This window comes from Pantherophis guttatus, chromosome 6 (assembly GCF_059756535.1).
Source record: "Pantherophis guttatus breed Tessera chromosome 6, ASM5975653v1, whole genome shotgun sequence".
Classification (NCBI taxonomy): domain Eukaryota; kingdom Metazoa; phylum Chordata; class Lepidosauria; order Squamata; family Colubridae; genus Pantherophis; species Pantherophis guttatus.
Genome location: NC_142068.1, coordinates 45121440 through 45135036, shown reverse-complemented (window position 1 = coordinate 45135036; position 13597 = coordinate 45121440). Strand labels below are relative to the sequence as shown.

At 41.7% G+C, this 13597-nt stretch overlaps 1 protein-coding gene and 1 long non-coding RNA gene across 4 annotated transcripts in view; one reads left to right on the top strand and one right to left on the bottom strand.

The window, feature by feature from the left end:
* Nucleotides 1-9835, bottom strand: part of CRTAC1 (cartilage acidic protein 1) — a 33098-nt gene extending 23263 nt beyond the window's left edge. For 2 of the 3 annotated variants that reach the window (XM_087872786.1, XM_087872785.1), the window contains exons 1-2: nucleotides 9131-9331; nucleotides 2598-2800 (exon numbers count right to left, since the gene is read on the bottom strand). In XM_087872786.1, the coding sequence (XP_087728912.1) occupies nucleotides 2598-2800; nucleotides 9131-9184 (257 nt within the window). In that variant the 5' untranslated portion in view covers nucleotides 9185-9331. Of the gene's footprint in view, nucleotides 1-2597; nucleotides 2801-9130 lie in introns of all 3 variants that reach the window. The other variant, XM_034439858.2, reaches the window with a different exon arrangement.
* Nucleotides 9439-12962, top strand: LOC148113102 (uncharacterized). Its single transcript, XR_015728624.1, has 2 exons — nucleotides 9439-9512; nucleotides 9764-12962. It is a non-coding gene; the product is annotated as an uncharacterized LOC148113102 (long non-coding RNA).
* Nucleotides 12963-13597: the final 635 nt, after the last annotated feature.

Below are 13597 nucleotides of genomic sequence, written 5' to 3'. Positions count from 1 at the left end.
TCAAATTGGAGAAATCAGTGTTGATGGGGGAGAAGAGGTCAAGTCTTATCTTGCATTCCTTTTAACACATATATGAAACTATCAAGAGAGGCCATTCTTTAGTTTAGGGTGGGATGTTATCAGTACGCCTATGACTGAATGGCTCCACTTCAGCCAAGAAGGAGATATAGTAACAGCTTTGACCTGATGGTTAGAGGCTAGAACTAGATTCCAATTACAGGTAGTCCTCGAATTACAACCTCAATTGAGCCAAAAATTTCTGCTGGTAAGTGAAAGATTTGTTAAGTGGATTTTGCCCCATTTCGTTATCTTTCTTGCCACAGTTGTTAAGTGAATCACAGCAATTGTTAAATTATATGCTGCATGTCCCCCCCAGGACATGAAAAAAATGGATGTTTGAAGGCAGGCTTTTTTGCATGCTTTGCCCTGGTCTAGAACAGCTTCCCCATCCAGTCTGGGTGGCTTCTTCTCTATGATCATTCAGTAAAGCTGAAGACTGCTCTTCCATAGTCACTATTCCATAGAGCCTGTGTAGCAGCACGGGGACTACAGCTTGTGGAGCAGTTTTATGTTTTACTGATATGAGCAACCTTTGAAGAGGCTACATGCAGATGAATCCAAATGAAAAATTGCTAGCCATGAAGATGTGAATCTGTTAGTGAAAGATCCTGGGAGACCACTGAGACTGAATGCAACTTCAGGGCAACTGAGGTCCCTGGCAGCCCAGTGGGGATGAAAGAGAAAAATGTGGGCCTCTAAAACTATGGCCCTAGTAGTCCATGTGTTTAAAGCAGACTTGCTATCCTCTCTTCCTGCTATAGGGATGGTATGAATAGATGGAAAACAATTTAGCAAGAGCTAGGAAAAATCAAGGCCAAGAAGAGATTGAGAAGGCTCAGTGAAATGAATGTGGTTACAGAAACAATTTCTCTGTTTTCTAGGAAATCCTAGACAGAAGAGCTTTTCAATGGATATATGTTCTTTCCAGCTCAGTGCAACTGAGATATGTTTTATGTTAGTCCAAGTTATACAAGCAGTGGCCAGCTATAAAGAGACAGTCCTCTCTGGCCCCTACTTCCTAGGTCATGATTGCAGCCTGGACAGGTTGGGGAAGCTGGGGTGGGAGCTGAGAAGGCTACTGGCAGAGGCAGTTAATCAGGGAAGTGATCATGTGGGAGACAGTTGAGCTGTAAGCTTTGAGGATGCAACTGTACAGTAGTTCCACATAGACATACACAGTAGTTCCACACACACATCTGGAATTGAATCATTGCAAAGCAGAGTATAAACATGTATACTTTTCCTTCTTTTTACAGCCTTCACCAATTTAATGCCCTTCAGGGATTTTCAAAGACATTTCTCATAGGCCTCAACCAGCAAAACCAGATCCCACTAACTGGGAATGTTAGTTTTAGTCCAGAACATTTATAAAACCCCACAAACATAGCAGTGGCCAAGTTCTTCTGAGAAACAGGGTCTGAATTCATACACTGTATTAAACTTTAATGTGATTTGTTTAGTTTTGAATTAATACAATATATGCATCCAGCCATCGTGATTATAAGGTGATTTAAGGCTTTTCTTATATGTGAATTGGACCATTATAGCTTGTTCAATATACCATGATGAAAATAAATAATAGTTGGGTCATGGCTTACAAACAAATCTATATATTTGATTCTTACTGTATGGCAATACACATACTAATTCATATACTGTATGGCAGTTAGCCAAACCTGCCCAGAGGTGCTTGAGATTGTGAGGAAGGCAATATAGAAATGTAATAATAATAATAATAATAATAATAATAATAATAATAATAATAATAATAATAATAATAATTTGACTGGACTGAGTGGACTGAGTTTCATGTTTAATGAATAAAGTATATAATAATAATTTGACTATGGCACAGGCAAGCAAGAATAGTACCAATAGTAATAGGCACCTTGGGTGCAGTCCCAAAACAACTGGAGCACCACTTGAACACCATAGGCATTGACAAATTTGTCATCAGTCAATTACAGAAGGCAGCTTTACTTGCACCTGCTTCCATCCTGCAACGATATCTGTAACCATCAAACATCCAGATTTGCCTATCCTAGGTCCTTAGTAAGGACTCGATAGGTAGACAAAAATACCAAACCCAGTCTGAACATCTGGCTGACTGTGCGAATAATAATAATAATAATAATAATAATAATAATAATAATAATAATGTACATTGTGTTTTTTACCTTCTGTATGAGACCAGCCTTTGGGATGTAACCATCTTCCTTGCATCCTGTTAACTCTAGACCAGTGAGTCTCAACCTTCCTAATGCCACGACCCTTTAATACAGCTCCTCATGTTGTGGTGACCCCCAACCATAAAATTATTCCTAAAACCATTGGAAATATGTGTTTTCTGATGGTCTTAGGCGACACCTGTGAAAAGGTTGTTCCACCCCAAAGGGGTCCCGACCCACAGGTTGAGAACCACTGCTCTGGACTATTCTTTTCTTCAAATATGACTCCTTGTGGAGTGGCAGCCCCTCCCTCCCCCCCCCACAACTTCCCATGCACTAGCAATACTTAGCATTTTTCTTGGTACCCACCCAGCAACGACAATCTCAAAGTCTCCATCCTGGTCTACATCGGTCACAGCCACACCATAGTTGAGCTGAGTCGGGTTGCTGTCATAGTCAGGAGGAAGGATTTGATCCGTGATTGCTGTGAACATGGGTTTACTGCGCTGGGATCCTTCACCAGGCCAAGGCAGAACCAGGCTCCACAACAGCAGTAGCAGCAACCTTGGCACCTATAAAGAGAAGCATGTGGCTACATCACCCATTCACTTAGTAGCTGGGAATTTTTTTTCTTAATGCAGGAATTCTGTAACAGATAGTTATAAAACTATGGAAAATAGCAATAGCACTTAGACTTATATATTGCTCCATACTGCTTTACAGCACTCTCTGGTTTGTTTACAAATGTTGGCATATTGCTCCCAACAATCTGGGTTCTCATGTTACCAACCTCAGAAGGATGGAAGGCTGAATCAATATTGAGCCGGTCAGGATCAAACTCCAGGCTGTGGGCAGAATTTGCCTGCTGTACAACATTCTAACCACTGTGCCAGCATGGCTCAAAATCTAGCTTGCTTTGCTCATTTCATTGTTACTTAACCATGCAGATAAGCATTGGTAGGGATCCGATATAACCATCCTGATAAATTCTTAGGGGTAGCATTGCCACTGCCCCTTGCAGAATTGGGCAAGCAGTTTTAGAGACTTTGGTTTGGTTCCGGATTGGTCAGCAATTGCCTAATGCTCAAGTACCAATAGAGATGTTTTTTTTTTTACTTTATTGTGGGCAGGAAACTTCTGTTTCTTAATCTTCTGAACTTTAGGGAGGAAGCATTGGCATGCTAGATCTATTCAAAATTTCAGCTGTTGTGAAGAGCAGGATGTGCTGATACAATAGTTCGTACCAAACATCTAGTTTCAGGATTGAAAGTCAATTCAGCTGTCTCAGAATTCACTCTGGGATGTGAAACCATGTTAGCTTCAGAGTTCCACATCCCTGCTGAAGAGAAAAAAAATATACTAGGTTAGACCATTAGATCTCACATTCATTCATCAGAATTAAAAGGAAGAGAAAGGACCTTAATTCATTCCTTCAAGAAGAATGTCCCATCTCTCTTCTTTGATTCCATCAAAGGGTAGGATTTGATTTTCTGGCTACCCTGAGCTAGAAGATGGCAGAGAAAGAATCTATAAAAAAGCACCAGGCAACAGTGTAGATTTAAACCCAAATGCAGTGATGTGAGCAAGTATTTTAATAACATCACATTTCTGTTTTAAGTTGATCACACTCTGCTTCATAACTTTCCAGTAACTCTGATGAAGATCAGACAATCCTGAGAGCCATCCAGTCTGCTTCTTGAGGCAGGATCTTCTCCAAATTAAAGCACTTCCACAGAATGTCTGTTGATCTCTCCTATGGAGTAGTCCATGCAAAAAAAGAAGATGGCAGCAAATAAAGCATCTTTTTGCCAGAAATCACCTTTCAGTTCAAGGTAGACTCTGAGATAGGATAGCCTCTTTTACTTTCTGAGAAGGCAATTTTGCAATGAGATTCGTTAATCCTTAAAACAGATGATCATCTCTTCCCCTCATTTGTAAACACAACAAGAGTAGTTAAAGCTTAGCAAGAAAAAAGGCACTTCTTCATTCTGTCAGTATCCACATATGAAAAGTCTTATATTTTATGTTAATAACTATCTTTCCTCTCCCAGCCAGGGCTGTCAGTTTGGAGTATTCTTATAATCAGTATTGTAGGTTAGAATCAATAGTCCCTTTAAAGTCCCTTGGAATGAAAGTGTGAAGGGGGAGAAGCCCATCGTTTCATCATGTTTTATCCATCCTGATTGTGTGAATAAGAAGGCTGTCAAAATGCATTATGGAATAGGTAATCTGTCTTGTGAACATTTCTACAGATAATAACTCATTAGCTCTATTATTGGCCTTTTGGGACTGTCCTAACCCCTCTTAGAAGTACCCTGTGGTATTAACACTTCTACAAAACAGATCTCAAGGTAAGCTCTTGCAAATCTTCCTGCTGTATCCAAACCCAGAGGTGGTCTTGAACAATTGTGAATATCCACTCTACCTACACTGATAGGCAGATGGTACTATAACCAGGCATGTCCTAAGCCTTTTCGCCTCCTGCTTGAAGATCAGCAAGCCTCTAAGACTTTCCATGACTTCATTGAAATCACCATATGCTCAAAATTATTCTCTGAAGAGGCAGTTGATGAAATTTATCTATTTCATTATGCTTTGCAGTAGAATTTAGGGCTGCAGAATTCATGATGTGGCCTGAAATATAAGAAACCTACCAAAAACAAAAACTGAAAAGTCTCAGTAAACTTGGTTATTCCCGTTATATAAGAGAGGAGTCCCCTGGTGCATATAATTGCAATTAATAATGATTACTATGAATAGTTATAATGTGATAATATCAGGAGCTATCAGGTTTGGTCCTCTTCAGGAAAAACTCTACCTACTCGGTTTAGAAACAATGAAGGAGCCATTCATAGGTATCTATAGATCAAATGACCAGGTAGTAAGTACAAGAGCACATGCATTTTTCTTGTGTTCTTCCACAGCAAAACAATCCATCATACAAGGCCAGTAGCTGGTACTATCCTCCAGTTTAGGCACAGATTAACTCTTCATTAAATAAGTTTCCATAAACATAGGATAGTAACAGGCGCCTGGTGACAAAGACAACGTGTTCTTCTGTCGCGCTCCCAGCATTTGGCTTGAGCTAATTAAACTCATACATCAGTGTGCATTTCCAGATAGATCATTAGGGAAATGGCCATTAATTAAGTTGCCTTCCTAAACACGCACAAACATGCACTCAGAGCTTGCACCTGTGCGCAGGCAGTGAAGAAAATGTACTTGATCCTTGTAACCCCTGCTCTTCCTCTTCTGGGATTTCAGCTTTCCCCTTGGACCTTGGAAGACCTGGTTTTTATGCTCTTAGCGCTGTCAGATAAAGTTGCTGAACACATTACAAAATCCTTTTATGGAAAATAGTTCCATTTAGGCTTATTTTGAACAGTTTCCAATAGTTATTGAGGAAAACTGATTAGGAACCATGATCCTATATGTCATCATATGTTATAGCCACTATAAAGTATTTCACAGGAAAAGACATACAGATTAAATATTAATCATACCCGCAGCCCCAAATTTCATTTTTGCATTGGACCTGCGTTATAATTTATACACAACTTTCCTAGAGATTCTAATACAAATCTATTCAATTTTGTGGCATTTGCATAGCTTAGCTCCTCCCAAATATTGGAACATAATTCTCATTAACCTTAGCCAGCACATCTCACTAGATTGGGATGACTGGAATTTGGACCCAAATATATCAGAAGAGTGTCAGATAGGGGAAAAATAGTGTAATTGTTATTATCTCTATCTAAATCCATACGTGATCTACCAGTAGTCCCAAATCAGCTGGTGAAGTTTCTAGTCCCGGGTGAACAAAATGACATCCAAGTACAGGTCCTCGACTTACGACCTCCGTTGAACCCAATATTTCTGTTGCTGAGACATTTTACGACCTTTTTGCCACAGTTGTTAAGTGAATCCCTGCAGTTGTTAAGTTGGTAACATGACTGTTAAGTGAATCTGACTTCCCCATTGATTTTGCTTGTCAGAAGGTCATTAAAGGGGATCACATGATCCTGAGATACTGCAACTGTCATAAGTATGAGTCAGTTGTCAAGCATCTGATCATATGAGCATGGGGATGCTGCAATGTTTGTGAAAAATGGTCATAAGACACTTTTTTCAATGACATTGTAACTTCGAATGGTCACTAAATGAACTGTTGTAAGTTGAGGACTACCTGTACACCAACAAACTGGTGAAGGCTTCCTTCGGTGCTACTGAGTCCCCTAACTCAGTGGATATTACTCTTTCTTTTTCAAGTGAAAAATTGAACCAAGAAGTTGGCATATAGCAAAGCAAGATAACAGCCTCCAGCATCATTCCTATGAGCACGTCTAAGTCACCTACGATTTTCGGACTTACTTAGAAAACAAAAATGGTAAGTGGTAGCAGCTCAGGGCTTTGTTTAGAAAAGGACTTCCTGGACCTCCAAAATAATCTCAAAACAAAAGTAAAGCTGGGCGTGGAACAGAGTATTTTGGATTGGAAGCTGAGGCCAAAGAGAGTAGTGGGGATCAAATTCACATTTGTCTTTTTAAAAATTGACAGTTTTGTCACTATGGCAGCCATTTTGTGATATTGTTCATGACATGACTCAAAATTCCCAATGTGTCTACTTCCCATTGCCTATCTCTGTTTTGTTCCCGGGTTTTGAGATTTTACTTCGTGGGTTGGGGGTGGCAATTCAGCAATCCCTGCCAATATGCCTGCAAAAGTCACTATTGGATGCCCATGGAAAGTATCAAGAGAGCAGCATGCCACGATAAAGGAAAAGCAAGGAGAATCTCTCCATCCCCATGTTCAAACAGGATTGTATAGAAAAGCAATGGACTGAAGCGAGGCATTCATGTGCTACCTCCTACGTTGTTTTTGATCGCTTCCCTTTGCCTCTTCAAGTCGGCTCTGAAAGTGGAAGATACGGATAGGTTAAGAGGATTCAAGATTGAATCCACTTACTTCTTGAACCAAACCAAGATCAGAAACAGTCTTAGGTGTCTGTTAGGATTAAAAGGGATGGATATGGTTTTCGATGTCCTTGGCAGCTGGAAAAAAAAAATAGTGGACGCCATTTTGTTCTTGCTGTGGACATTGATGGAAATCATCTGCATGACTTCATGCCCTATACCTTATGATCTTTTATTATACCAGGGGTCTGCTCTTAACACAGAGAATGCTGTATGGACAAAATGCGCATTCTGAACCCCTGCTGCAGCAAATTTGCCCCAAAACACAAGACTGTGACAATAATCCCACTTTTTGTGGTTGTCTTCTAGTTTTCTAGTCATGTGATTCCAAATGCTGACTGGATGAAAAGCTTCTAAAAGAATAGTGTTTGGAACAGGGATGTGTATTGTCAAACTAGAGAGAAGGCGCTTCAAGAGGGTATGTCTGCAGCTGCATATTTCCATGACTTTCATGATCTCTTAGGGTGTGGCTGATGATACTGCTATTTGTACCCATATATGCAGAAACCAGTAGGGTTGGTGACAACAGATTTCTTCTGTCGGAAAGAAATTGGGATTTGCATAACATTTTAACACTATGCAATAATCCCCTAATAAATGCATGCTTTGATTTCTTGCCATTGTTCAGAGGAAGAGAGAAGAAATTGCATGCGATTTTCTCAGTTGATACATTCTCCTGGCAAATCCTGTACTTTCAAATGAGTGGCCATAGCAGAACCAAACTTTTAAGTGGACCGCTGTTCCGCATTAGCAAGCAGTTTCTACTCCATACTTTCTGCAATTTTCCTAAATGATAGTTGAACTCCTATAGAACCACATCACCAATATAATATAGATGCTTTTCCAAAAGCCTCACAGTGACACAGGGTTTTCTGTCTCATTGTAGACTAGTGACATCACTCGTTCACAGAGTTGTCCAAATGGATTCCTGTATACTTCTCTGTGACATCATGTCTGTTCAGCCAATGACGTGTGCTGATATCAACCTAGTTAAGAAATGTCACAAGATGCCAACCCACCAGGTTCTTGTTCAAAGTGCAGGAGGGCAAACGGGTTCAACCAATCAAAAGAATTGACATCATAAAATTCAGGTTTGAGCTTCAGTAATGAGCAAGTATTGTTTCTGGTTCCAAATTTTGTTTTTTTTTTCCTTTCTGAAGCCACTAACAAGAAAAAGCTACTGGCTTTGTCTGCATTGCTGTCTTTCCAGAGTTTGCTATTCCCAGCCCAGATCCTGCATTAATACTGCAGGCAAGGGATATTCTTTTCCCCCACAAAATCAAAGAATTTGGAACCAGACCTATCAGATCTTCAGGAAGCAGCCAGAAGTCCCGGGCCCATAGAGTTACACTTCAGAGTTGGAACCATGCCTTTCCTCGGCCATGTCAAACTGCAGGGTATCAAGCCAACCTCAACACTGGCATTGCCACTACTAGCAGCTGCCGCCACCAGCAGCATTAGTGCAATCTGGAGAGCAGCAGTCACCTTGGCACTCAGTTTTTGCTCGCTGCCGGAGGCGAGCACTCCAAGAAACGGCTCCCTGCTCAGGAAGATCCAGCGTGCCATTGGACAGCCGATAGCTGTCTCCAAGCGGCTCTTCAGCACATCCCCAGCGCACAAAAGTGCTTCCCCGTCCCCATCGCTTCTCTCAAACCTTCAATTCCACTTCTTACTCCCTGGTTTCCGAAGCCCGGGCTTTTTCACACGGCCCCTCCCCACCGCTCTCTCCCAGAAGCCCACCCCTCAACCCCAAATTCCGGCCGCCAGTCTCACGTGGCCCTCGACTACGCTTCCATAGCCTCCTCCCGCCCCGCATCGTTCGCCAACTGCAACTTTTCTTCCCACCCAAAGTCTCCATCTCTTTGGGAATTTGGAAAACTTTGCCCCGGTCGGCTTGGGCTCAGCAGGGCAGGAAACAGTTGTACTCACCGGGCAAGTGGGTTGCCGGGGCAGCTCCATGCCTACCAGCTGGCCGCGAAGCATCCGGAGCGGGCAGGCGGGCGGACTGCCCTGTTCACGTGCGGGTGCTTGTCGTGTTAGTGTCCGCTCTCTGGCCACCGCTCTTTCGGTCTCGGCGTGCGTGAATGTGTATCTCTCCGGCTCTATCGAGTCAGCAGAGCGAGCGCCTTCTTATGTAAAGGCTTGTGCCCGCGAGGCGACCAATCACGGCGACCCGAGCACAGCAGGCACCCAATGGCAACGCCGGGAGGTGGAGTCGCCTGGCACTGATTTACTACCTGGAATTGCAGGGGAAGCGCGGCCAGGCAGCGCCGATCAATACGGAGCCAAACTGTGACGGGCGGTGAAGCTGGTTTGTGTGTGCGTGCGTGCGTGTGTGTGTGTGTGTGTGTGTGTGTCCGTACGTACACTCGTGGGGTGGGGTGGGGGAAGCAGCTTTCAAGAGCAGGCGTGTAACCTTTGTAAGGGAGCAATACTGCTCCGACGACACCACCCTTGGCCACAAAGAAGAGCAGAGTGGGCGTGGGTATCGCAGGTGCCACCTGTCCTGCGCCTTCTTGAAGCCAATTTTGACGGGACTATCTTCTATCCCGTTTCTTTTAGGTGAAGAAAAAGATCAGAGGAAAAGAGCACTGGCTGGAAAGTGGAGAAGCTGCGTGCAAGGATGAACGAAGTAAAGGCGGGGACCCTCCCAACCCAAGGATGGAAGAGTGGGGTGGGCTTGCCAAGAGGGCTGTGGCCTTGGGGAGCAGCGCTGGCGTCTCCTCCAGTAACAACCCTCTCCTCCCTTTCCCCGACTCCCAGGCAGTACCCTCCGCTGTGCCCAAAGTCTCCAGACATTCGCTCTCGCCGCCCCGTTTTCCATGGATCCTAACACCCCTCTTTATGCCCCTAATGATCTTCGCCACCCCTGACCTGTTGCCGTGTGTCTCCACTGCTTCACAAGTTTGGTTGAAGATGGGAAAACCTGGCTTCTTCTCTGTTAGCGAGAGACAAGGGAAAAGGTGGAAGACAGGACCGTGGAGCTGGCTGAAGTTTCCACTTTTCCCGTCCCAGCTACTCCTAGATTTCCTTAAGCAACAGGCTCTGTATAAATTTCATCTTGAGGGCCAGAAGGGGAGATGCCTCTCTTCTTCCTGAGTCCTTGCTTCCTTTGGCAGATCCTGATATCCAAGTTCTCAGCACTGTGCCCACCATGCCCAGTAACCAGGCAAATATTCAGTTCGTTTATTTTTGGCTTTCCTGTTTGGGCAGCCTAAGCACATTAGTTTTGATTTTCTGTGTTGGAGGGCATATTATTCAATGCCTCTGCACCATACTGTGACATGGCTAGGTTAAGGATGCTGGAAGCACAGTTTTTCTATGATCTCCATAGTTTGCTGTTCATGAAGTAGAAATGGTCACTATTGGAAACACACTTCCCTCTTCCCAATGTGCAACTGGTGAATAGGAACATTTTCATCTTGAGTTTTTGAAGTTGTCTCCTGATGCCAAAAAAGCAGCAAGCATTCCAGGAGACCGCATTGGGTTAAAAGAGTGTTTGAAGGGATTCTTTGAGGCCACATATACGGCTACCATTGAAAAGCTTTTCCTAACCTGGCATCACTAGATGTGTTGAATTATGGCTGCCTTCAGTTCCAGTTGATGTGGGCATTGGCTGTACTACAACTCTGTTGCTAGAGGAACTTTGGGGAGAAGAATGAATGCCTCTACGGAATTATGTGTCCAACCAGTGCCGTGTGAAGTCTCTTTTGAATACCAGTGGACTTTACAGAAGAAACAAATCAACTAAGAAAATAGCCATGATATAAAAACACAAGAACAGATCCCTGATCCTTAGAAGCTTGGTTTGCTACCTAACTCATTAATTGCACTGCAGCTTCTTCTTAACCAAATATGGAGTTTAATGGGGGACAACACCCCACATCTCTAATATCAATAGAATAGCAAAATTAACTACTGCTTTTTTCACTCACATTAGACACCTTATTATAATGCCTCACGTATTATAATTTCCCACATACACATAGTGCCTGTTAGAAAGAAAGCATCTTTATGTTAGGATGATTCAAGTACAGCATAAGAATTCTTTTTCTTTTTTACATTAGAAATACATTGACCAGATGTGTAATATGGCTGAATACATGCAATGGAAATAGTAACAGATCATTCATTTCTGAAGTAATCACATTGGAAGCTTTGAGTGAAATATAACTAGTATCTCTTTTGTAATACAGTTCCATTTTCAAGTAGTCCAGTCAGCTGCCAATGCTAATTTACCCAAATTTGCTTCTCTGCTTACAAGCATGCTATGTAAATTTACAATCATAAGCACCAGATAATAATATGCCCTTTCAAATATATCCCTGCAGTTTTAACCATATTCAGAGTCACTGATCTTCCCCCACTTCTAATCTAGCCATCAAACATTTCACTCTTATATATTATGATAAAAACATCTGATTACCAAGGGGTTAGCTCATTAATCTGCTGTAGCAAAAACAATAGTATTGTAGTGTTAGCTTTATTTAATTGACTGCAGTCCACTTCATCAGATGCGCGACTCTAGAGAAATAAAACTGTATGTCATGCTGTTACATGCAGAGACATAATAATTAAGAATAGATTTCTGATAACATGTATCTAACAAAGTAGACATTATGAGAAACCTTATGCTGTAGTATGTTAGTCTTGAAAATTTTAGACGGTATCAATATGTATGAAATCTGTGTGAATTTTGTTGACAGTTAGGGGCTGGATGTGTGGAATGTTTACTCCTTCAAAGTTACAGGAAAATTTTAATGATTTCGTTGGATTAGAAATAACCATTAATACAACTGTTGGTGGAAACTAAAGCCTGAAAACTGTATAAGTTCAGCTATGGTTGATATTCAATGGGTGGCGAAATGGAAACATTTGCTTCTCATGTTTTCTGTGCTTATAAGCTGAGTTGCAAACATAATGGACTACTCTCTTTTACCAGAGCTAGTAGAGGATGGAATTTTTCTCTAGTATGTCAAACAGCTGGTTTTAAAGGACAAATTTATGAACTCCTTCCTCTCAGCTAACTAGAATACAAACACAGTGATGATTCTTGAGAAATTTTGGGCTTTTTTATACAAGGTAGAATTTCTTCCAAAGAAGTAGAGGAATTTGAGGTAAATAAGATAATAAACAGACATAAGATACATGCACATGTGCAAACACATGCCCATGTAAGGGAATAGACCATACTTACACTGGCCAAATAGGCATATCTGCTGAACTGCACAATGCATTTTCACCATCTCTTATCTAATAATTATTTCCAAGTAGAAAAATGTATTTGTTAAAAGTTGTGGTTCATATAGCACCATATTTGCTTTGAAAGCAGAAAAGGTGATTCGTTTAAAGCCTTGAAAGAATACCCTTATGTAACACAGATGGCATTATATACAACTTATAGGAATAATTGAACTCATCTGTGATGGGAAAAACTTGACTATAAAAGTTCAGAACATCATTTCCACCCCCAACCCCCCAATTCTCCATATTTGAATGCAAGTAGGAAGTCAACTTGGTGTAATGGTTAAGGCAACAGGCTAAAAAGCAGCGGAGTATGAGTTCTAATCCCACATTAAGCAGAGCCAGTTGGATGACCTTGAGCTAGTCTTTCTCTCAGCCCTGGGAAGAAGGCCATGGCAAACCACTTATGAAAAACCCTGCAAAGAAAATTGCACGGACTTGCTCAGGCAGCCTTCAAAAATCAAGTATGATTGAATGGAATAAAAAAGAACAAGAAAACTAGCATATTAGGAATAAATGTTGTGCGCTAGTTTTTTTTATTATTATTTCAAAAGTTAAGGATAACACACCAGTTCAAAGGCAACTCCAGACCTCTGTTAATTAATATCAACTGTGTTCAAGAGCTGAGCTGAATTATTTCTCTCTCAGTTATGGTGTATTTGAAACTATCATTACCACCACTGCCACCATTATCACCATCATCTGTCTATCTGTATAGCCCATTTCCCTGACTCAGAACACCTCTCAGATCAGGTCTTTCAAGAATAAAATGGTTTAGAGCCTTTTCAAGTCCTCTCATGAGGAGCCATGGTAGTGCAGTGGTTAGAATGAAGTACTGCAGGCTATTTCTGCTAACCGCTGGCTGCCAGCAGTTTCGGCAGTTCAATTCTCACCGACACATGGCTGACTCAGCCTTCCATCCTTCTGAGGTTGGTAAAATGAGGATCCAGATTGTTGGAGGAAATATGCTGACTCTGTAAACTGCTTAGAGAGGGCTGTAAAGCACTGTGAAGTGGTATATAAGTCTAAGTGCTATGTCTATTGCTATAAGACAGCTGTTTGGTTGGGGAGGGTTGTATATAACTAGATAAATGTTTGAAAAATGAAGAAAGGGTATTATTGGGGTAATATACAAATGATTATTTTTATTCT